At 62.0% G+C, this 21,061-nt stretch overlaps 1 protein-coding gene across 1 annotated transcript in view; it reads right to left on the bottom strand.

Annotated features, from left to right (window-relative positions):
- The window catches only part of PTPRS (protein tyrosine phosphatase receptor type S), a 95,851-nt gene that overhangs the window by 40,375 nt on the left and 34,415 nt on the right, over window positions 1-21,061 (bottom strand). The window contains exons 2-8 of the mRNA XM_077860371.1: window positions 18,349-18,547; window positions 12,918-13,063; window positions 12,265-12,406; window positions 7,558-7,746; window positions 6,007-6,015; window positions 4,363-4,380; window positions 1,625-1,735 (exon numbers count right to left, since the gene is read on the bottom strand). Coding sequence (XP_077716497.1) covers window positions 1,625-1,735; window positions 4,363-4,380; window positions 6,007-6,015; window positions 7,558-7,746; window positions 12,265-12,406; window positions 12,918-13,063; window positions 18,349-18,439 — 706 coding nt within the window. The 5' untranslated portion in view covers window positions 18,440-18,547. The remainder of the gene's footprint in view (window positions 1-1,624; window positions 1,736-4,362; window positions 4,381-6,006; window positions 6,016-7,557; window positions 7,747-12,264; window positions 12,407-12,917; window positions 13,064-18,348; window positions 18,548-21,061) is intronic.

Genomic DNA, 21,061 nt, shown 5'->3' with positions numbered 1-21,061 from the left:
CACGATTCTTTTTTTTTTTTTTTTTTAATTCATTTCTGGAGCGTCTGAGACCCAGGCAAAGATTGGGAGTCTGGACCCCCCAAAAGATCAGAGGCTCATGCTGGGGACCCCACCTCCAGGGGGCTGAGGACACAGGGGTCCCCCTCCCTCGTCGCACCCTTGCTAGAGGCCTCCCCCCCACCCCATCATCCCATGCCTGCTGTCCGTCCACGCTCTCCTCGAACCCTGCCAGACTTACAAACCCCCATCCCAGGTGTTTGCAGAGAAATAAGCAGGTTAGACGAAGACCAGTCAGCTGGAGTCACGGACGCGCTATAACTCACCAGAGGTGCCGTGGCAGCGGATCGGTGTGTGCCCCCTGCCCACCCTCGCGCCCATGGCCCTGTTCCCTCCCGCCACGCGGCCTCCTCCTCAGAGACAGCCCCTGTGGAGCTGTGCTTGGTGGGGACCAAGCGGGGAGGGTCTGTGGGGGGGAGGGAGGAGCTGCCCAGCCTCCCAGCTGGGGTATGGCAGGGATCCGGTGCCTCGAGTGGGAGAAACTGAGGCCCAGGGAGGTGTGAGTGAGGTCAAGTACACGGAGCCAATCAGGGCAGCCCTGGGGCTCGAAGGGGGCCTGTTTCCTGGCAGCAGGAGCTGTTTCTACCACGAATCTGATCAGAAACAGCCACTGGGAGGCGGGAGGGGAGCAGAGCAAATGGTGGAGGAGGAGGCGGATTAAAATTTCTGAAAGAACCGAAGAGAACCAACACAGCGGGGAGAGGGGTCGACGCAGGCCTCTGGGGACCCGGGGAGCCCCCCGGTGCCTCTGAGGGACACCAAGGGACCCAGAAGGAAGTCAGTGTAGACGCTTCCCAGGGCCTCCTTGGGGACGGGGTGGGGGGTGGGGGGCCGGGGCCAGGACCCGGGCTTCGGGCCTGCCGAGAGCGACAAGCCTCGCCGGCGTGCCGTGCCTGCCGCAGCCTGACGGGGTGCCAAGCCCCAGGCGTAGACGCCTGCTGTGGCCCCGGCCTCGCTTGGGCCGAAACGAGTCCTTTCCTGAGGGCAACGAGGAGAAAAACTAGAGCACCGGGCTCCGGGACAGCCGAAGGTGCGGGGGCCGGCGGCGGGGGGCGGCCTCAGGGACCCCTCCCCAGCTCTCAGCCTGAGGGCGCTGGGGGGGGTGAAGCGGGGAGCTACGAGAGGCCACGGAGTCTGGAGAAGCAAAGCAAGCACACAGCGAAGGGAAGGCACGGCACGACACACCACAGAAGCCGACTCAGATGGGCGGGCGGGCGGGCGGGACAGAGGCCTGCAGGCTCCCCCAGCCCTGTGGGCCCAAGGCTGACCCCCTGGCCCTGCCCCGTTCCCTCCTGCCTCCCCACCAAGTCCTGCAGCCCGTGGGGTGTCTGCCACAGGCACGGGGGCGGGGGGGTGTAAACAGCCCCCGTTTTAGAGAGGTAAACTGAGGTCCGGAGAGGGATGCCGCCCTCACCCAAGGTCCTGCTGCGACCAGGGGGTGGGTGGGGGGGGCCCTCCCGCTCGGGTCTGCAGGGAACAGGGGAGCCCGGAGGCTGTGAGCCCAAGGAGGGAGGGGGAACAGGAGAGGACGGGTCCCTGCCTTCGACCTGGATACGGCGTTCCCTACCTCGCACGTAGAGGTTGGCGGGTGAGGAATAGCGCACGCCGGCACTGTTGGTAGCCACGCACTCGTATTTGCCTTGGTCGGTCTCCTCGCTGCTCTCAATCTGCAGGGCCCCTGTGGGAAGAGGGGAGAAAGCCTGGCCAGTCAGGGAGGGCCTGGGCACGGGCTGGGCGGGCTGTCCCAGAGCCCTGTTGCGTCCGTCTCTTGTTCTCTCTGGGCCAGAGAGGCAGACGGAAGAGATGAGTTAGGCTGCAAGCCCTAGCCGGGCGAGGGGCCTCCCTGGCTCGTCCCCCCCCCACTCCAAGCCTAGCCCAACACCAGCCTAAATGCACTGCGTTCCCCCCCGAAATGCTCCATCCTCACTGTGAGAGCCGGTGGACACACGGCTGGTGCGTCAGAAAGGACTGCCAAGTTTACCAACGAGGTATGTGCCACGGAGGTGGGTTTGCAAAAGCACTGAGCGAGGCTCTCCGGGAGAAAGGGGGGACGCTGAGTTGGCATTCACTACCCACAGCAGTCATCTCAAAGACCCTGGGGCCTGAGGGGCGACCACAGGAAATAGCACAGGTTCACCAAGCTGCTGGTTGCTTTGCTGGTTCCAACCACTGCCCATGTGTAAACGAGCGGGGGTCCGGGATCCTCGAAGTGTGTTTGAAAGGACAGGTCTCAAAGCCTGCAGTGCCCATGAATGGAGAGACGAGGTTGTCTAACTGAAATTTTAGGACCGGGAAACCTCTCATGTGAGCTAAGATAAAGGATGCTGAGACCGAAAAACATCAAGTATGTCTGAAATCAAAAAACCTGGATTGGGACGCCTGGGCTCAGCGGTTGGGCGCCTGCCTTTGGCCCAGGGCATGATCGCGGACCAGGATCCCGCATCAGGATCCCCGCATGGAGCCTGCTTCTCCCTCTGCCCGTGTCTCTGCCTCTCTCTCTGTGTGTCGCTCATGAATAAATAAAATCTTAAAAAAAAGAAAAAAAAAAAAAACCTGGATTAAAGCCCCCATATTGTACCTGAAACCAATTGAAGAGGAGCTTGGCTTTCCCCATGGACTCCCCTGAACGTGATCTAAGCGGGTCTGAATTCGCCCACAAGTCTTAAAACCACAGGCCTGGATTCAGGATCTTGGTGCTGACAAGGAAGCAAATGAACTTCCTCAAGTGTGTTTGCAATTACAGTCCTAGACCCGGATCCACCGTACTCGTGGGTTAACAGGGAAACTTTCCGAGTGTCTGAAATCAGACGTCCGAATGAAAACCTCGGATCCCCGCAAATAAAACTGAGGTTGAAATGCCACAAACGTGTTTGAAAATCACAAGCCAGATAAAAAAAAAAAAAAAGAATCTGTTGGCCGTGAGTGACTAAAAGCTTAAAGGGGCCAATTTTTCTCAAGGATACTTAAAATCGCAGGCTCAAGTTGAAGGTTTTAATGCTCATGACTCTACGAAAAGAGGGTCGATTTCCCATCTGTGTTTGAAATCGCAGGCCCCGGGTCAAATACGTTACTTGCCACGAACATGTAAAAATGAATGAGCCTTCTCGAGAACATACGAAAGGACAGGCCTTGATCAAACACCGCCGTGCCCACGAGTAAACGAGGACGAGGCTAACACTCCCTCGAGGATCTCTGAAGCCACGAGTCTGGAACAAGCCCTCATTTTCGCAAGTGAGCGAAGCTGCGCGAACATCTTTGAGGAAGTTTGAAATCACAGACCTCAATAAGACACTCCAACGCCCGCGAGTAAATAAAAGATGAGGCAAATGTTTCCACGAGTATGTTTGAAATCGAAGGCCTGGATCAAAAGTCTTCGTTCTCATAACTAAATTTGTACGAATGTCTGAATCACAGGCCTGGCCGCACATGCGTGGGGACCACGAGTGAAGGGAAGACGAGTGACTATCTCCAAGTGTGTCTGAATCACAGGTATCAGAGTTCCTGGCACCAGGAGGCCACAAAAATCCAGCCCAAGCTCCCAAGGAGACGCCTCTACCCAGCTCTTCGTGGCTGTCCCATGGAAATGACAGGGACCCCAAAGGAGGACCCCCGATTAGATTCTTTGGGGGCTACAGAGGCAGGCTGCCCCCCATACCCCACTTCTTACTTTCCCCCTGACCTCCAGGGCTCTGAACAGCAGGCAGGCAGGCACTACTGAGGAGGCCCAGAGAGGGCAGGGGGCCTGCCCTAGGTTGCACAGCATTTCGTGGCAAAGCCAGGACTAGCCACTGACTCCCACCCAGGCCTATTCTAGTCTATTCCAGTCAGCACTGGGTTGGGGGTGGGGGTTGGCCTTTGAGACTGCAGGTCTCTCTGCTCCCTTGGGCTGGACCCCCAGAACCAAAGGAGCGGTAGAGCCAGAGGGACCCCTCTGCAAGCCCATTTTAGAGATGGAAAGACTGAGGCCGGAGAAAGACAAGGCCCATGTACAGAGCTACGATCAGAAGCCTGGCTCCCAGAGCTGTGGGGGGACGTGGGAGGCACTGACCCCTCCTGTGGGGACGGCCCCTGCCCTGAGGCCAGGTCCTGAGTGAGGGGCGATCGAGGCCACACTCGGCCCCCCAGCCACACACAGCGACACAGACAGAGACTGGACAGACACTGGGCAGGGTGGCAATGGGGAAATATGTGGAAGAGGCCTGGGCATAAGCCCCCCGTGGAGCCTGGGGGCCGAGTGGGCAGTGGGAGAGAGAGAGAGAGAGAGAGAGAGAGAGTGAGTGGGTGGGTGAGGAAAGAGCCTCTTACCTCGGATCGGAGTGCTTTCTGTAAGGGAAGCAGAGAGAGTCAAGTGAATTTGAGAAGGCAGTCCTGGGGGGCCGGGGGGCCCCAGGGAGGCCAGGCTGGGCCACAAGCCAGGCCCGTCCACTCTGCCCCCAGGGGGGTGGGGGACGGAGCCAGCCCTGAGCCCTGCAGGTGCAGAGCAGGATCTGAGGGCTGGGCAGTCAGGAAGGCTTCCCACAGGAGGCGGCCGTCTCCTGGAGAAGGAGGGACTGTGTCTAGAAGCCCCTCTAGACTGGTCTCAGTGGGGTCACTATGGCCCCGGGGAGGATTACGGCCCAGCCCTGGTGGCTGCCTTCCCTGTGGGCCGAGGGAGGGAGGTCACAGACCTCCCTTCCTTCTTTCCTTCTTGGAAGGGACGGGAGTGAGGAGGGGCTCAGGGTCTTGTTAGAGATGGGGGTGGGAGGGGGGTTAGTGCCCCAGGGCTGGGCATTAATAAAGCAAAGGGGAGGCGTCACAGACAGGACAGTAAGGGGCACAGGGAGGAGCAGTGAAAAGGGACCAGGGCAGGGGGAGGGGGCCCGCTGCCGCCCCCCCGTAATGTCCAAAAGGAAAAGAGGAAAGGGCGACCTTGGGCGGGGGGGCAGGGCAACTCGGGACACACACAAACAGGCGGTCCCGGGCGCTTTACCCCACCCTTGCTCATCTTCCTGGGATAGGTGCAGTCTCCTCTCTCTGGCAACGGACTGCAGACGCCCCAAGAACAAGGGGACCCCGAGGCCAGGGCAGAGGCGCCCCCGGGAGAGAGAGAACATAGCTCCTTCCACGTGGCATGGGCAAACCGGTGGCCAAGCCGAAGCCCAGAGAGGCCAGCAAAGTCCTACACCAGGCGTTGGGTGGGAGTAGGCGGGTGGGTGGGCTCGGAACCCAGGTCTGCAGCCTCCCAGGCCCCTGTCTTATTTCTTACAGAATCCTCAACCCGATGAGGCCCCTTTCTCCTCTTTACGTGGGGTGGGAGAGGAATAGGAAGTTGCAATGAGGACCAGAACCCAGGTGAGTGGGATTCCAGAAGCCAAAGAACGGGACCTCCCAAGATGGCCAAGCAGCCCGTGGCCACTATATCGGGAGGAGAGGATAAACCTCTTGGGTGTGAAAGGTGGTTCTACAGCTTACTCTGAGAAAGAGAAGAAAGAACTTCCACGGGCCAGTATCAGTCATTCTCACTTTAGTAAGAATCAGTCCCAGCAGCTGGTTTCAGGGGATTCAGGCCAGATGCTGTTAAAGAGGAGCCCTGAGACCCAGCTCCCAAACTTCCATAAGTCCCTCATTTTCCAGCAGCATCAAAGCCAGGAACCCCACGAGCTCTAGGATTGCGCTCATTTCCCCTTAGCACCCAGTTCCCCACTCTGGGGTCCAACTGGCCCCCTCTGCGGCCTTGTGTGTTTTCCTCTTTTCCTTTTGGACTCCTCTCTGCAGCCCCCTGGTGCCTGACGGGGGAGGGCTGGGCGGCTGGTGGGGGAGGGGGTCGTTAGTAAACATGCCACTTGGAGTGTGGGTCACCGTTACTGTCACAGTGGCTGTTAGTCTGGGGGGAGGGGGCAGGGGGGTGGGGTGGGGAGGGGAACCAAGAGGGGACGTTAGTTGCTGACGTGGTGAAGAAACGAGACTTACCAAAGGTCTCTGAACGTTTACAACAGGGGGACAAGAAAAGAGAACAGGATCATTAATGGGCGTGAGGCAGAAACCCGTATCCTCTCGGGGGCGGGGGGGGGTGGGGTGGCCGGAATAATCATCAGGTTTATTAGGATCAAGGAAGCAGCAAGCACCTGGTCCATGCCCTGGGGGGGGGGGGGGGGACACCTGGTGACCCAGAGACCCAGATGAAAGACCCTGCTCTGGGGACATAGGTGACACTGGCCCAGGCGATGGAGCCCGGGCTCCATGCTCATCATGGGCTCACCCCCTCGGGGCCACGATGGCAGAGGCCAGCAGGGAAGCAGCTGGATCCCGGGGCTGCCGTCGCTCCCAAGTGGGACCCCCACCCAGAGTGGCAGGTAACTGGAGACAGGATGGGGGGGCGGGAGGGGGAAAGGCCGTGTCTCTCCCCAGGGGAGACATTTCTGGGGTCAGCATCTGCCCCTTCTCACAGCTTGGGTCGTTGCTGGGGAGGAGTGGGGCGCAGGGGACAGGCAGACGGGCCCCCCGCCCCCAGAGGATGAGACCGGGCAGCGTGCGTGGGGGTGTTAAGAACAACCGGGAAGCCTTCAGGTGGGGGTGGCTCCAGGTGGGGTCCTCAGAGGAAGGGGGAGAGAGGGCTAAGTGGAGGGGCGCCCGGGAGGGACGCACGTGAAGGAGGGAGGAGGCAGGAGGCGAAGCCCCCGTGTGCGGCTGGCAGGCCCACACCCCCGGGGAGCAGGTGAGGCCGGCACAGGGAGGCCAGACACGCACACACAGACTTGTCATGAAGCAGCGGGAGGGACAACCGACACGACACACACACACACACACAGAGGCCCCCAGACAGACAGACTCACAGATGGGGCACGTGGGCACTAGGCCGAGACACGACCGTGGAACCGCCCATCCCGAGGCAGCCGAGGCCTCGACAAGCAGCCGGACGGGCCGTCTGGACCCCGTTATATCCTCGCGGGACGCACCTACAGCCTCAGCAGGGGACACCCTCTCCCTCTACCACCTTCCAAGCCGCCCCAGTATCCTGTCTGTGCCCCGTGACACCCCCAGTGGGGAGGCCCTGCAGACGGGCACCCTCGCCACTCTCTCCCCGGCTCCCCCGCCCCTCTGCGTGAGCCGCACTGTGTCCCCGCTGCGAGGGCCGTGCGGACACCCACCACCTCTGTGGCTTTCCTTCACCTGCAACTGTCTGTGCCTCGACAGGACTGCAGGGCTTGGGGACTGGGGACACTCTGCCCCTGCCGGTCTCCCCAGCTCCCCGTCACTGTGCACAGCAGGGTGCACCGTTACAGCCCCCCCCCGGGTGCAGACAAGCTCTCCCCCTACCATCTGCCCTAGCTCCCTGCTACCCCTGCCTGGGGATGCCCCACGGTACCCCCGCCGGCTCAGCTCTGAGGACACTCCCCACGCCAACGCCGCCCACGGCTGCACGTCCCCTCTGCCGTTCCGCCTCCCACTAGCCGGCAGGGCTTGGGCCCTGGAGACGCCGCCCTCCGTGGCTCCCGCACCCTCCCGGCCACCGCTGCTCACCTGACCGCAGCTGCTTTATGCGCCCGTTGCTGGCACTGGGGTCCACAGGCAAGAAGTCCTTGAACCAGGTGATCTCGGGGTCGGGGTTGCCGCTGGCAGCGCAGAGCATGGTAGCCGTCCGCGTCCGCTCCACCACTTTCAGCTGGGGGCCCATGTCAATGTTGGGGAAGCCGGGGGGCAGCTGGTCCTCTGAGGGGGACACAGGGGAAGAACACAGGGCGGGGGCCGGGTCACCACATGGCCAGCCCTCCAGGGTAGTTTCCCGCCTGCTACATGGGGCAGGGGTGGGGGGTGGGGGGGCGTGGATCATTCCTACTCATGGGCGAGCTGGAGGGGGGCAGCGGGCATCAGGCCCAGCTGGTGCTTCTCACCATGGGCCACTCTGCCACCAAGGGGACAAGTGGAGATGTCTGGGGCACATTCTGGGTGTTGCACCTGGGCTGGGGACCAGGGAGGTTGCTCATATCCCATAACGTCCAGGATGCCTCCTCTGCGGCGCCCCCCTAAGTCAGCAGTGCCCAGCGGGGGAGACCCTGGGGGTCTCTGACAACACCCAGGGGCAGTTTTAAAAACAAACTCGGGCGCCTCGGTGGCTCAGTGGATTAAGAGAACGACTCTTGATCTCGGCTCAGGTCCTGATCTTTTGCCCCGTGTGGGGCTCCACACCCAGCGGGGAGTCTACTGGGGAGTCTCTCTCTCCCCCTGCCCTCGTTCTAGAACATAAGCTGAAGCCCATACCCCTGGCTGCATGCCCTTCCACTCTGGCCCCCACTGTCCTCTGGAGGGACCCAGGATCCTTGCCCACCACCGCCCCGCCGGCCTCGGCAGCCCCATATTGAGCCACCCTCATGCTCTCCCCATCCAGCCACAGAAACCTCCTTGTTCCTCACAGATGTCAAGCTCCCTCTGCGTCCCCCCCACCCCGAGTTCATATGCTGAAGTCCTCAGAATGTGATTCTCAGAAGGTCGGGTCTTTAAGGGGGTGACTACATTAACATGAGGTCGCTGGGGTGAGTCCTGATCCAACCTGACCGGTGTCCTTAGGAGGAGGAGGGATGAGGACACAGACACGCAGAGGGCTGACCGCGTGAGGACACGGGGAGAAGACGGCCGTTGGCACGCCTGGGAGACAGGCCCCGGGAGGAACCAGCCCTGCCCACACGCCAATCTCAGACTCCCCACCCCCAGGACTGGGAGAGAATATGTGGTTCAAGCCGCCCAGATGGTGAGACTCAGTTACGGCAAACCCGTGCAGTCCCCACCCCACCTGACGGCCAAGTGACAACAAAACTGATCACACGTGGTGCTGCTAAACCGAAGGCAAACAGGTGGGAACGTGGGTGGTACAAACTGTACGAGGAGGGGTGTTCTGGGGCCACCCGCCAGAGACCCCAACCCTCAGCTCTGCATCTATGGTTTCCACGTGCCGTGTGCTACAAGAGGAATGCAGAATGTCCCCGGACAGCAGGAGGCTGCCGGCAGCCCAAACAGCTGCCAATGGGGATCTGTCACATACACACCCCAGGCCACCCATGGGATGCGATACTGAAACAGGCAGGAGTTGCCTTATGAGGTCCCAGGCATGCTAAGTGGACGGGGTTCAAAATCAAAGATGGTATAGACAAAGGAGGGAAAACTATTGCCAGAGGCCAAACCCGGCCCTTAGCTTGTTTTTATTAATAAAGTTTTATTAGCACGTGGCCATGCCCATCTGTGTCCACGTCACCTACAGCAGCTTCCTGGCTAGGACAGCCGAGCTGAGAAGCTGCGATGAATGAAGACTGGCACGCAGAGTCAAAAATATCTGCTCTCTGGGGGCACCTGGGTGGCTCAGCAGTTGAGCATCTGCCTTCAGCTCAGGGTGTGACCCCGGGGTTCTGGGATCGAGTCCCGCATTGGGCTCCCCGCAGGGAGCCTGCTTCTCCCTCTGCCTGTGTCTCTACCTCTCTCTGTGTCTCTCATGAATAAATATACAAAATCTTTAAAATATATATATACATTTGCGATCTGGTGTTTTACAGAAAAGGCCTGCTGCCTCCTGGAACAGACGGTGCTGCTATCTGTGCAAAGGGAAATGGTGCACGGGTGTTTGCTCACAGATGCCCAGAAGGGGCAGTGGGCATGGGTGGGCGTGTTGGAGCACAGGGACGGGGGGAGAGATGGGTGAGAGACCACCATGCAGGGAATCTGAGCCCAGGGCACGGCGCAGGGGGAGGTCGGGAGGCCAAGATGGGGCAGGGGAGAGGCAGGCCGGGCAGCACCATTCCATTCCTCTAGCGGAAGGAGAGCTATGGTCCTGGTCCAGGGGTGCCTGGAGGGCAAATGGCCCCAGACCAGGGCCTGCACACTCTGTACCAGGCACTCTCCTGGGCCCTCCTCAAAGATGGGACCTCGTTCACAGAGGGGGATACTGAGGCTGGGGCAGAAACAGCCGCTGCAGCTCATAGAGCCAGGACGCGGCAAGGCTGGGATTTGCACTCAGGCCTGGGGAGGCTGGGGAGGGGCCGGCTGGAACCTCCATCCCCCGGACTGGACCTACTCGAGTCCGAGCGGGTGGCTGGACCGTGTCCCGTGTGGCCCAGGCCCCGTGTCTGTTCTCCTTGGGCCCGAGGCCGGAACCCCAAAGGTGGCTCTGATTGGCTACCCATGACGTCACTGGAAGTGAAGGCCAAAACCACGAGGCCCCGCGTCTTGGCGCTCAAGGCGGGCATGTGCGAGCCCGCTCCCCGAGGACGCATCCACGCCCCACGCGTGCTCACACGTGAGTGCTTCCCCTGCGCATGCAGCCCCCGGGGGGTCCCCGTGAGAGCGTGTGGGTGGCCGCTGGCGGGGCGGGCACTGGGGGAGGCCGCGCCCGGCGCTACCGAGAGCTCCTAATTAAACAAAAATGTTCGCCGCGTACCGCATTGTGCCCGATTCCTCGGAGTTTAATTAAAACAACAGCATGGAAGGCGTGAGCGGAGTCCCGATCAGAGGGCGGGAGGGAGGCAGGCAGAGGGGCCCGGCGGCCTGGGCCTAGCTCACCCCCCCCCCCCCGGCGGGGAGGGGGGCACAGGCGCTCCGGGGTCAAAGGCCTCCGGGGCTGGGCATCCGGCCCCAGGATGAGCGGAGCCAAGGAGGCCCTGCTGGGGGGCAGGGAGCGCTCGGCTCTTTCCCACCCAGGCTCGGGGCGGCCGGGCGGCTAATAGATTCACAGCGTGGCCTTTTAACTCTCGGAGCGCTCACAACGGAGGCTGGCACGGGCAGCGGGAGGCAGGCTGTTCCGTCTGTGCCCGGGAAAGGTCAGGGCGGGAGTATCTGCTGGGAAGAGGCGGGCCGCTCGGGCTCCCTGCACCACCCCCCCCAGCAGGACGGGCTCCAGGACCCACGGGCCTCTTGCTAACCAGATGGTCCGGGCGGAGCGTTCCGAGGGAGGCACCCCGTGCAGGCTGCGCCCAGGGTGCCAGACAAAGTGCCCGCCCCACCCCGGGGGCCTGTGCGCCACCCACCCCGGCTCTGCGGCCCTGGGAGAGGCTGGGGGGGTGTCGCCCCCGAGAGCCACCTCCCACCCAGAGGCCGTCGGTGGCTCACTCTTGAAGATGCGAGAGGGTCGGGGTGCTGACCCCGGCAGAGCCCACGCACGTGAGAGCTACAGGAGGGCAGCGGGAGTCGTCCCCGCTCACCCCGGAGTGACACTGGGTGGCCAGAGTCTCTCCCGCGCAGGCTCCACCCACCGGGCTCACCCTGGTTCACATGACCACCCCTCGTGTACAGTGTGGGGAGCATCCTTATTCCCCTTCCCACCTTGGGAGGTGCAGAAGCGCAGCTCACGGAGGTTTATTAACCTGCCCGGGTCACTGGGCAGGCAGGAGGGAGCAGCTAGGGGTGGGAGGTCTGTGGCGAGGCTGTCTGAAGGGTGCTGCCGCGCAACGAGAGAGCGATTTCCTGCTGCCCCCTGGCCCGCCGGAGCGAGGCTAGCAAACACCCGGGCAAGGGAGCGTTCCCGAAGGATCAGAGTCAATGTATGGGAGGCGGTGGGCGGCTGTTTGCACCCGTCCAACATCTATTCCTCCTTTCTTCCTCTGGGAGGAACCGCCCCTTACTGAGCCGGTCTGTGTGGGCTGACACCCCCCGACTCCAGGGAGGCCTCTGCCGATTGGAGTATTTGGAGCTGTGAGCACTAGTCCTGGATCACATAGTCCTCTCTGGGGTGAGGGCCTGGGAGTCTGGAGTTACTGGGGGTAAACCCAAGGAGGACCCAGTCACTATGGAGGGAAACCCACCCAGAGGCAGAGGGAGGGGGAGCTCTAAAGACACAGTATGAGCTCCTGGATCTAGCTGAACCTGAAGCTGGCTACTCCACCGACATTCTCAACACAGAGATCAGTGAACGTGTTCTCTCTTATGTGAACCAGTTTGAGGCGGTGACCCCGGGGTTCTGGGATCGAGTCTGATAATCAGAGGAGAGTGATGAAGGTGACAAAGGGGGATGACACTGGTCCCTTAATGCTGCTCTTTCCTGTCAAGGTCCAAGGGATTTATATCCCTACTGGCAGGCTCTGGGCCATGCCAGTGTAACGGGCTGGGGAAGGGCGACCAAGGTCCCCCAGAGAGAAAATCCAAAGCAAGATTTTCAACAATTCCTTTAGCGTCTGTCCCAAAAGCCCCAAGGCCTGGTTCCTCCCACGCATCCCCTCGCCCAACCCCCCACCCTGGGGAGCCCAGTACCTCGGAGGACAGTGAGCTTGGCATGGACCGTGACCTCCCCGGCAGAGTTCTGGGCCACACACTCGTACACATTCTCATCTCGGGGCGTCCGCAGCGGCTGGATCCTCAGCACGGCCCCCGCACTCTGGTCAAACTCGATTGTCTGCCGTGGGCAACAGGGAGAGAGGAGGGTGAGGCTGCGGTCCGGGGGGTGGGGTGCTGGGAGAGGAGCAGGGGCTGTGCTGTGCACGTGGAGGGCCGTCCTGTGCAAACGCACGGCCCACAGAAACCGGGTCCCGTCTGTGCAAGTATGAGGTCTGGGGGGGGGGGGGGTGAGAAGCATAGGCAAGTCTGCGTGACAGGTGTGCAGAGGCACGTTGGCCGTAGACGTGTGTCTGGTGGTGCGTGTCATGGAGTTGTGTGTGAGAGGAGACCGAAAGGCTGGGGCCGTGCTTGAGGGGACACAGCATGTGGCGGCACGGCAGGTGGGACACGCGGCAGGAAGGTGTGAGAGCTGCCCCAGCCACAGTGGGCACCAGTGGGGCACACCCGGCCTGGCCACCCGTTACACTGGGGGCCGTCTCTGCGACACCTGCGGCTGAGCCCGTGGCCCCGTCCAGAGACGGGGTGCTGGCCCCAGACTGTCCCCTCACCCCTCTCAGCCCCCAACTCACCTCAAAGCGCTGCGAATTGACCTTCTTGCCCTTCTTGTTCCAGGTCACCCGTGGCTTGGGGTCGCCCGTGGCCTGACACACGAAGGAGGCCACACCCCCCGACACACCGATCTGGTCCTTGGGTTCTTTGATGAACCTGGGGGGCTCTGGGGAGGGTAGAGCAAGAAAAGGAGGGGTTCGGCGGGCCCAGGCAGGAGGCCAGGACCCCACGGGGCCGTGCAAAATCCTCCCCCGCCCCAGCCCGTCCCCATGCGCACCCCCACCCCCAGACCACAGCTAAGCACGCTCACATGTGCTTCCAACCTCACAGGGGCCCCAGAGGATATGGGAGGGGAGCCCTCCCCCAAGACTCTGAGTCCTCAGATTTAGCACCTGGAGGCCCCTAGTGGTGACCAGCCAAACCCTGCCTCCCAGGGGGAGGGCAGCAGGGGGGGTCCTTGGCTCCATCCTGGGAGGCATCCAGACACGAGGGGTTGGGGGCAGGAGCTCAGAGAGGCTGACCAGGTTTCCCAAGGGTAAGATGCTGCCAACACCAGGGCAAGCTCTTATTGAGCACCTACTGTATGCAGGGGTGTGTAGTTCAGTGACATCTAACCCTCCGATGGCACGGAGCGCAGGGCCACCATGGTCCCCGTCCGACACTCAGCAAAGCCAAGGCACGGAGAGGCACAGTCTCTGTTTCGACATGCAGCCAGCCCGTGGCTGAGCCGGGGTTCGAACCAGGCTGGACCCGTGATCATGTTCTCGGCCCCTCCAGTGAGAGAGCCTCGAGTGGGGCCTACGGGGTCCTTAACCCCCTACAGCCTCCACCCTGCACCGGGGACGGACCTGGGCGTCCTGTGAAAGTATATTCCTGTTGCTTTCTCACTGCTGACTTTTCACACTGAAATCTCTGAGCGACACTGGACCTCCACTTGGGGGACGGGGACGCTACGACAGAGCCCATTAAATGAGCTCGGGGAGTCCTGAGATTTTCACTGATAGATTCAAGGGCGGCAGCAGGAGGGCAGGCAGGGGTCCTGTAGGAAACCACCTACCTATCTATCCAGCAAAAGGGGACTGTGGACAGGGGACCACCCCAAAACGGGACAGCAGGCAGCACAAGGGGACAAGGACACTCTCCTAGCCAGCAGGGCAGGAACAGCAAGGTAGAGATACCGTAAGATGCAAAACTGCGAGGGGTAGAAGGTATAGGGAAGGTTACAGTTTGTGTGAAAAGAAAAATCAGGAGGGGAGGCAAAGGGAACTGGGGTGCAGAACACAGCGGAGGGGGACCTACTTGGTGCCTTTTTGAGATTTATAACTGCTTAAAGGTTAACGGAAATTATTTTTTAACATAATTCTTTGAGGGGCGCCCGGGTGGCTCAGTGGTTGAGTGTCTGCCTTTGGCTCAGGGTGTGATCCCGGGGTCCTGGGATCGAGTCCTGCACTGGGCTCCCCGCAGGGAGCCTGCTTCTCCGTCTGTGTCTCTGCCTCTCTCTGTGTCTCTTATGAATAAGTAAATAGAACCTTTAAAAAATAGTAATAATAATTCTTTGACCAGGATGGGGTGCCCACCCCAGTGGCCCAACTGGCCTCGCCTCCCTCTACTCAAGGCTGCGCACCCACTGATGTGACCGTGTGTCTGTCTCTCCCAAAAATCGCCACGCGGGCGTGCAGGGCCTCATTCAGCTCCCGCAGCCCTGCGAAGCCGCGGTGGCTAATCACATCGTGCAGATTCAGGGCGCAGAAGCTGCAGCCACACCCGCAGCGCCCAGAGGTGACAGTCTCCCCATCCACAGGCATGTGTCCTATGCTCCCGTCACCCCCAGGCCTGGGGCTGGGCCCTCCTCCTCCCTGGCTCTGGCGGCCTGGGCGGCCCCTCCTCCAAGCCTCAGGATTGGTGACTGGGGCCTTGAGTGTCCCCAGCCAATGTCACGGAGGAAAGTCACTGTGGCCGGGTCAGGAATCTTAATTTGGGGGAAACTCCTCCCTTGGGAGCCCCTGGGAGGAAGGGCAGATGTGTGCTACTGGATGGGACAGGACTGGACGCATCCAGCTGCCTGTTTATGCCTCGGAGCCGGGACACACCCCCGGCACTCTGGGGCGGGGGGGGGGGGGGGGGGGGGGGGGGAGACACAGAGGGAGCCCGGCTGGTCCTTCTGGTCCTTCCGCTGGAGTCCCTCCCTCCTCCCTTCATCAGGCCAGCACCTCCCCTGGGGAGCCTTCTCAGATTACCACAGGCTGGGGCAAGAGCTCCTCGGCTGCCTGGGCATCCCCCCATCACGCCGTGATCAAGCTGGGCCCAAAGAGCTGGTCACGTGCCACTCAGCAGGGTGGGCACAGGGCAGCCCCCCCCCCCCGCCCCGGTCCCGGGGAGCTGGTGACCCCTGCTGCCCACCTAACACTGGACCCACTCACTCCTGAGATCCCCGGCGGCCCTGAGGTCTCCTCAGCCCATCTCCAGGTGGCCCTGGGTCACAGGCGACCTGCAAGAGTTTTGTCCGCCCACTGCACCCCCATCAGAAAAACCCCTGCGGACACTCGGGCTCTCTCCTCTGGACAAATCCTCTCCCTCCTCTTCTTGGCTAAGGGGCCCCTGACACAAGAAAGACACCCTGGGGTACGGCAGTTACTCATGGGGAGCAGCCCCCCGGTGTGTCCTGGGTCCACTGGGCCACACAGAAGCCAGGTCAGAGGTCAGGAAGGGGGAGAGACGGGCGCAAGGTCACCCAGCCTGCGATGGACGAGAGCTGGGACTCCAGCCGGACCGGATCCAGCGACCAACCCCCGGGAATTCCATAAACAGGGCTGTGTTTTCATCCCTGGGAGCACCCCGGGTGTCAGAGTGGTGATGCCACTCCCAGGACTCGTTGGGGGGACCCGCTGAGACCGCTCCAGCTGCACGCGAGGGCCTAATGTCCTGGGGTGCATGCCCTCGTTGCTCCCCGGGGCCCTACTGTGCTCCCCACAGGACCACCAGGGGGCGCCTGTGAGCACTCGAGTCTCCACCCGCCCTCCAGGGCCCCCTCCCGCCTCCCTGGGTAGGAGCTGAGCCCAGAGTCTTCCCTGAATCCCACAGGGCCCTACAAGACCCGCCCTGACCCCGGTCCTGCCCTCCTCTCTGCCCCATCTCCCTGTCGCCCACGCTGCTCCAGCCAACATGCCTGGGTCCTGCCCCAGGGCCTTTGCACATACCGTTCCCTCTGCTTGGGACCTTTCACCCAGACACCCACAGGGTGCACTTCTCAGCTCCTTAGGTCTCTGCTCAGACGCCACCTCACTGTGACCTTTCCCAGATCTTCTCTCACCCCTTGCAAATGCAGAGCCCAGCCCTCCCCTCACACCCACATCCCCAGCACACCCACCATCAGAGGCACGTAGTGCGTCTCCCTCACTAGACTACGAGCTCCGTAAAGGAGTGGGGGGTTCGTAGTGTCCCCTGTGGCTAAGCCAGTGCTCGGCATACAGTAGGTGCTTATTAAAGGCACACTGAACAAGTGAGAGCACGGGTCCACTGTGGCCACATGACAGAGCCAGGATCTGAACCCAGGCCGAGGCGGTCTCCAAATTCTGTAGCCGCTCCCCTCAACCACGATGGGTCTCCAGCTTGGGCAGACTCAGTTTCCCCTGAGGCTGGTTAATTATCGCGAGAGAAAGACGTCAAAGTAGCAAACGCGTTATTTATCCCACCAGCGTTAAGTTAAACCAGCGATCCTCACCTGGGGCTGGGGGTGAGACCTTGTGGTCATCACAACTGGGGGTGCTCCTGGCATGGAGTGGGTGGGGCCAGGGATGCTGCTGACCCCCCACAGTGCCCCGGACGCCCCGCCCCAGGGAACGGGCTGACCCTGGGATGGATGGATGAAACGCTCAACTGCCTGTCGCCTCTGGCTTGTTGTTCTCACTGCGGGGAACGGAGCCCAGGAAGGTGCAGGCCCTGGCAGGTGACCACACAGACCAGGGCGCAGCCACGGCTGGCTAAGGCCCGCAGGCAGTGTGGTGTGATGGTCAGGGCGCTCACACCACACAGCCCGGGTTCAAACCTCCGTGTGGCTACCTCCCGACTGTCATGAAGCCTCGGCGAGGCTCAGTTTCCCCATCTGTACAATGGGAACGATGAGAAGAGCATTCATCCCTTCAGCCTGTGGTGGCTGATCTGAATGTTCGGCATCTACTACGAAGCAGCATAGGGCAGCCCGGGGGCCTCAGCGGTTTAGCGCCGCCTTCAGCCCAGGGCCTGATCCTGGAGACCCGGGGTCGAGTCCCACGTCCGGCTCCCTGCATACTTCTCGCTCTGCCTGTGTCTCTGCTTCTCTCTCTGTCTCTCTCATGAATAAATAAAATCTTAAAAAAAAAAAACAAGCAGCAGCAAGAATGGCCGAGGCAAGTGTGCATGTGCCTGTGCCCGGTGTTCTCACGCAGCAGCAGTAACTACTGTGCTCACCGGGAGAGCGTGGGATTGTGGGCCTGCTACGAGCCAAGCAGCACGCAGGGGCTTCTCACGTGTCCCTGCCGTGGGATTGCCACGGCGTGGACACGTTATGGGTCCCATTCAGTCAAGGTGGAAACGGCAGCTGAGAGAGGCTGAATCACTAGCCCGGGGTCACACAGCAGGTTGATGGCAAAGTCGGGATTTCAAACCCAGACTAACTACAGATCCCAGTTTCCTTCCTGCTGGCCTGACCCTGTGTGTCCCCAGGGGCCTGAATGACACATCCCCTAGGCCCCTCGTGGTGGGTTGAGCTTGGTGTTGGGCTGAGATCTCACCGTCATCCTTTCCATGTGCCTGCTACAAACAAAACCTGGCCTGCCCCAAACTACACCAAGCCCTTTCTTCACCTTAGGGCCTTTCTGCGCACTAGCACCTTCACCAGTGATGCAATTTCTGTTAGAGAACTCCTACACACCCGCAAAGCCCCAGCTCCAATGTCTTCCTTCCCGAGAAGCCTCTCCTGCCTGGCTCCACCTGGGAAGATTTGGTCACCTGTGTATCTGCCACTTGGGGCCCTGGTGTCTCTATGTGTGGCAAGGGAAGGTGATCTCCGCAGCCTCAAGTGACTTCGAGTGAGTCCCCACCCCGTGAGCCTCAGTTTCTCTTACTGGAAAACGTGCAAGGTAATGAATGGAACCAGCAGGCTCAGGGTTGGAGGCTGGAGGGAGATGAATGAAGCAGGCAGGGTCTGTAGTTCGCACTGGGCTGGGTACGGAGCTGAGGCTGGGGAAACGGACCTCGTCGTCATTACTCCTACTCCTTTTACGACCGTCGTCTTTACCGGCCTCTGAGCCTCCCAGGACTGGCGCACAGTAGGCACTTACGCTCAGCCGCCTTCGTGGAGCACAGAGGCTCTGCTCGCAAAACCAGGGGCCCCGGGGAGGAGGTGGGGACACGTGTGCGCTCACAAACACGCAACACGGACTCAGACGCCCACACGCCCCGCACCGGACTCACCTTCTGCTGCGCAGCCTCCGACCAGCAGGACCACGAGGAGGCCCATGGGACCAACCACAGATGCCACGCTGGGGCCCCAGGCAGGCGCCATGCTTGGCGGCTACCTGCAGCCTCCGGCCTCCACCCTGGAGGGGGACGGTCCCCCCCGGTCCCTCACACAGAGGCCTGGAGCCGAGCCGAGCGTCAGACGGGGCAGCGTCTGCGGAGACAAGGGAGGCAGCGTGAGAAGGGAGAAGGGCAATCCGGGGGGCCTCCGTGGGGGAGGCAGTGGGAGGATCACAGGGGGGCAGGGGAGAGTCACGGGGATGGGGGAGCCAGAAGGTGGGCGCAGAGCCCCTGCTGAAGGCCTGGAGCTTCACATCCCCACGCTGAGGCCCACGCTCCCTGGGACAGCGTTAGGAGGGCCGGTGGGGAAGCAGGAAACGGCCCCCACCAGACCCCAGATCTGCCGGCACCTTGATCTTGGGACTCCCGGCCTCCAGAACCGGGAGAAATACATGTCTGCCGTCCGCAAGCCACCCGGCCTGTGGGACTCTGCACAGCACCCTGAGCGGACAGAGCCAGCTCCCGGTCCCTGGCCAACCCCAAGCCAGGACCGAGCACCAGCGCCAGGGGTGCTCGCAATCCCGGCTTCTCCCCTCTCAGGCTGGGCCTCGGAGGGACGAGGCTCCAGGGAACGGGCCAGCTGCCTGTGCAGCCCGCCCGGCACACCTGCCCGTCCCTGCCCCTGCCCCCTGCCCCCTGTCCCCTGCCCTGTTCTAGTGCCTCCGCGGCTCCGGCTGCCCCCAGAGGAAGCCACTCCTGCTGATCTCACTTCCTCCTCTCACGGAGGTGCAGCCAAGCTGCCTGAGCTCAATCCCCTGCCCCTGCTGTCCCCACCACCACCACCACTACATGACAGGTCCCAGCTCAGCTGTCACTTTCCTCAGAAGCTCCCCAGCCCACCCCTGCCACCCATTCCACATCCCACAGCTGCAGAAATGAGTAAGGCCATCCTCCACGCCTTTACCCCGGTTTGCGAGTGTTCGTCACTGGGTCTGCTTCTCCCACAAGAATCTCAACTCTTCTAGGGTCGAAGAGTCCCTCGTCCCAGGGCCAAAGCCCCTCCCCAATCTCCACACTGGCCAGAGCCAGGGCAGAGGGCTGGGGGGAGGCAGCAAGAGGCCGAAGGATGAGGCAGGCCTCCGCGGCCGGGTCAGCCCCACACCCACCGCAGGCCATGCCCCGGGCGGGTCCAGGCCATGACCATAGGGATGGGTGCCACATAATGATGGGGTAAGCCCCTGTGATTCTGGCTCCCAAAATACCCAGCTGCGGTCACCTCGCCTGGCCCCAGAGAGGCCTCAGGAGAAGGCTGGGCGGGTGGCGGCCTGCTCGGGGCTCGGCGGTGGGGGTGGGGAAGCCAGGATGGGAGGGTGAGAGGGTTGGGGGTGGACACATAGTCAGACTGCAGACAGACAGACCGGACAGGAGAAGGAGGCCTGCACACAGCCAGCGGACAGGCACGGGAACCACGGACCGAGGCAGACAGACCACAGACACACCGGGAGACCAGACGTCTTCACACAGTCGGGCGACACAGAGAGGTCCACACGCACAGTCAGGCAAAGGAAACTTGCACATGGACCACAAACAGGCACAAAATCAGAGCTCGGAAACACGGGGTCAGACCACACACACACACACACACACACACACAGGTCACCGTGGGGCGGACAATCCACACACCAGTCAGACCACAAGCACAGTGGGATCAGAGACACACGGGTCCGGGCAGAGACCACAGACCAATAGCACGACCGGATGCACACACAGGGTCGCAGTTGGGCACACAATACACACACACACACACACACGGGTGGGCTGCGGGCAAATACAAACGGGGCGCCGTCAGGTCAGAGGTCCACAGGGCACACAGGCACCCAGAACCCACGAAGCTCAGGCTCAGCTGTGTGCGTGCGGTCAGGCCCCAGGGACCCGCCGAGCGGTCAGCGCACCGCCCCTGTACCACCCGGACAGTGAATCTGGAGGCACAAGCCAGAACCCGCCTCTAAGCACCCAGGTGGACCCGCAGGCTGACCCACTCCAGGTACGTACTCAGACGTGGCCAGGGGGGCCAGGGGGGGCAGGTGGGGAAAGAGAAGCCCGGACACAGCCCCTTACCCCCCGCTGGTACCCCCACCTACCACCAGCCCTTCCAGGAGCGGAGGGGGCCAAAGAGGAGGAAGGTAGAGGCCCAGTGTGACCCTGCCACAACACACACAGGCAGCCGGCCCGGCCCACAGACGCACCCTTGCTGTACATCCCAGTAGGGGGCTGTGGCCCAGACCACTTGGGTCAGCAGGGCAGGCCCTCAGAGAGCCTCTGGAGAAACTGAGGCCACGCAGAAAGGCTGCAGCTCTGGGCTCAAACTCTGGGCTGCCAGGCCTACCAGGGACCCCTGCCACCACAGGGTGACCTCCTTCCCCACCTCAGCATCCTCCCCAGAGCACAGGCATGGCCGCGGCCAAGCCACCCCCCATTCCTCACACCCCAGGAGAGCCAGGGGCAGCCGCCTTCAGATCGCAGCGGCCCGTAATTACCCCCGGCTCCCAGAACCCCTGCCTCGCAGGGCCCACGCCTTCTCAACATCTGGGCAGGATGGGGCTGATCTGGGCACAGGCTCCCTCAAATGTGCCACGCGGGCCTGCAGCAGGAGGGAATGGGCAGCGCT

The sequence above is a fragment of the Canis aureus genome, chromosome 19, assembly GCF_053574225.1.
Source record: "Canis aureus isolate CA01 chromosome 19, VMU_Caureus_v.1.0, whole genome shotgun sequence".
In the NCBI taxonomy this organism is placed as follows: Eukaryota; Metazoa; Chordata; class Mammalia; order Carnivora; family Canidae; genus Canis; species Canis aureus.
This window is presented reverse-complemented; position numbering and strand designations above follow the sequence as displayed.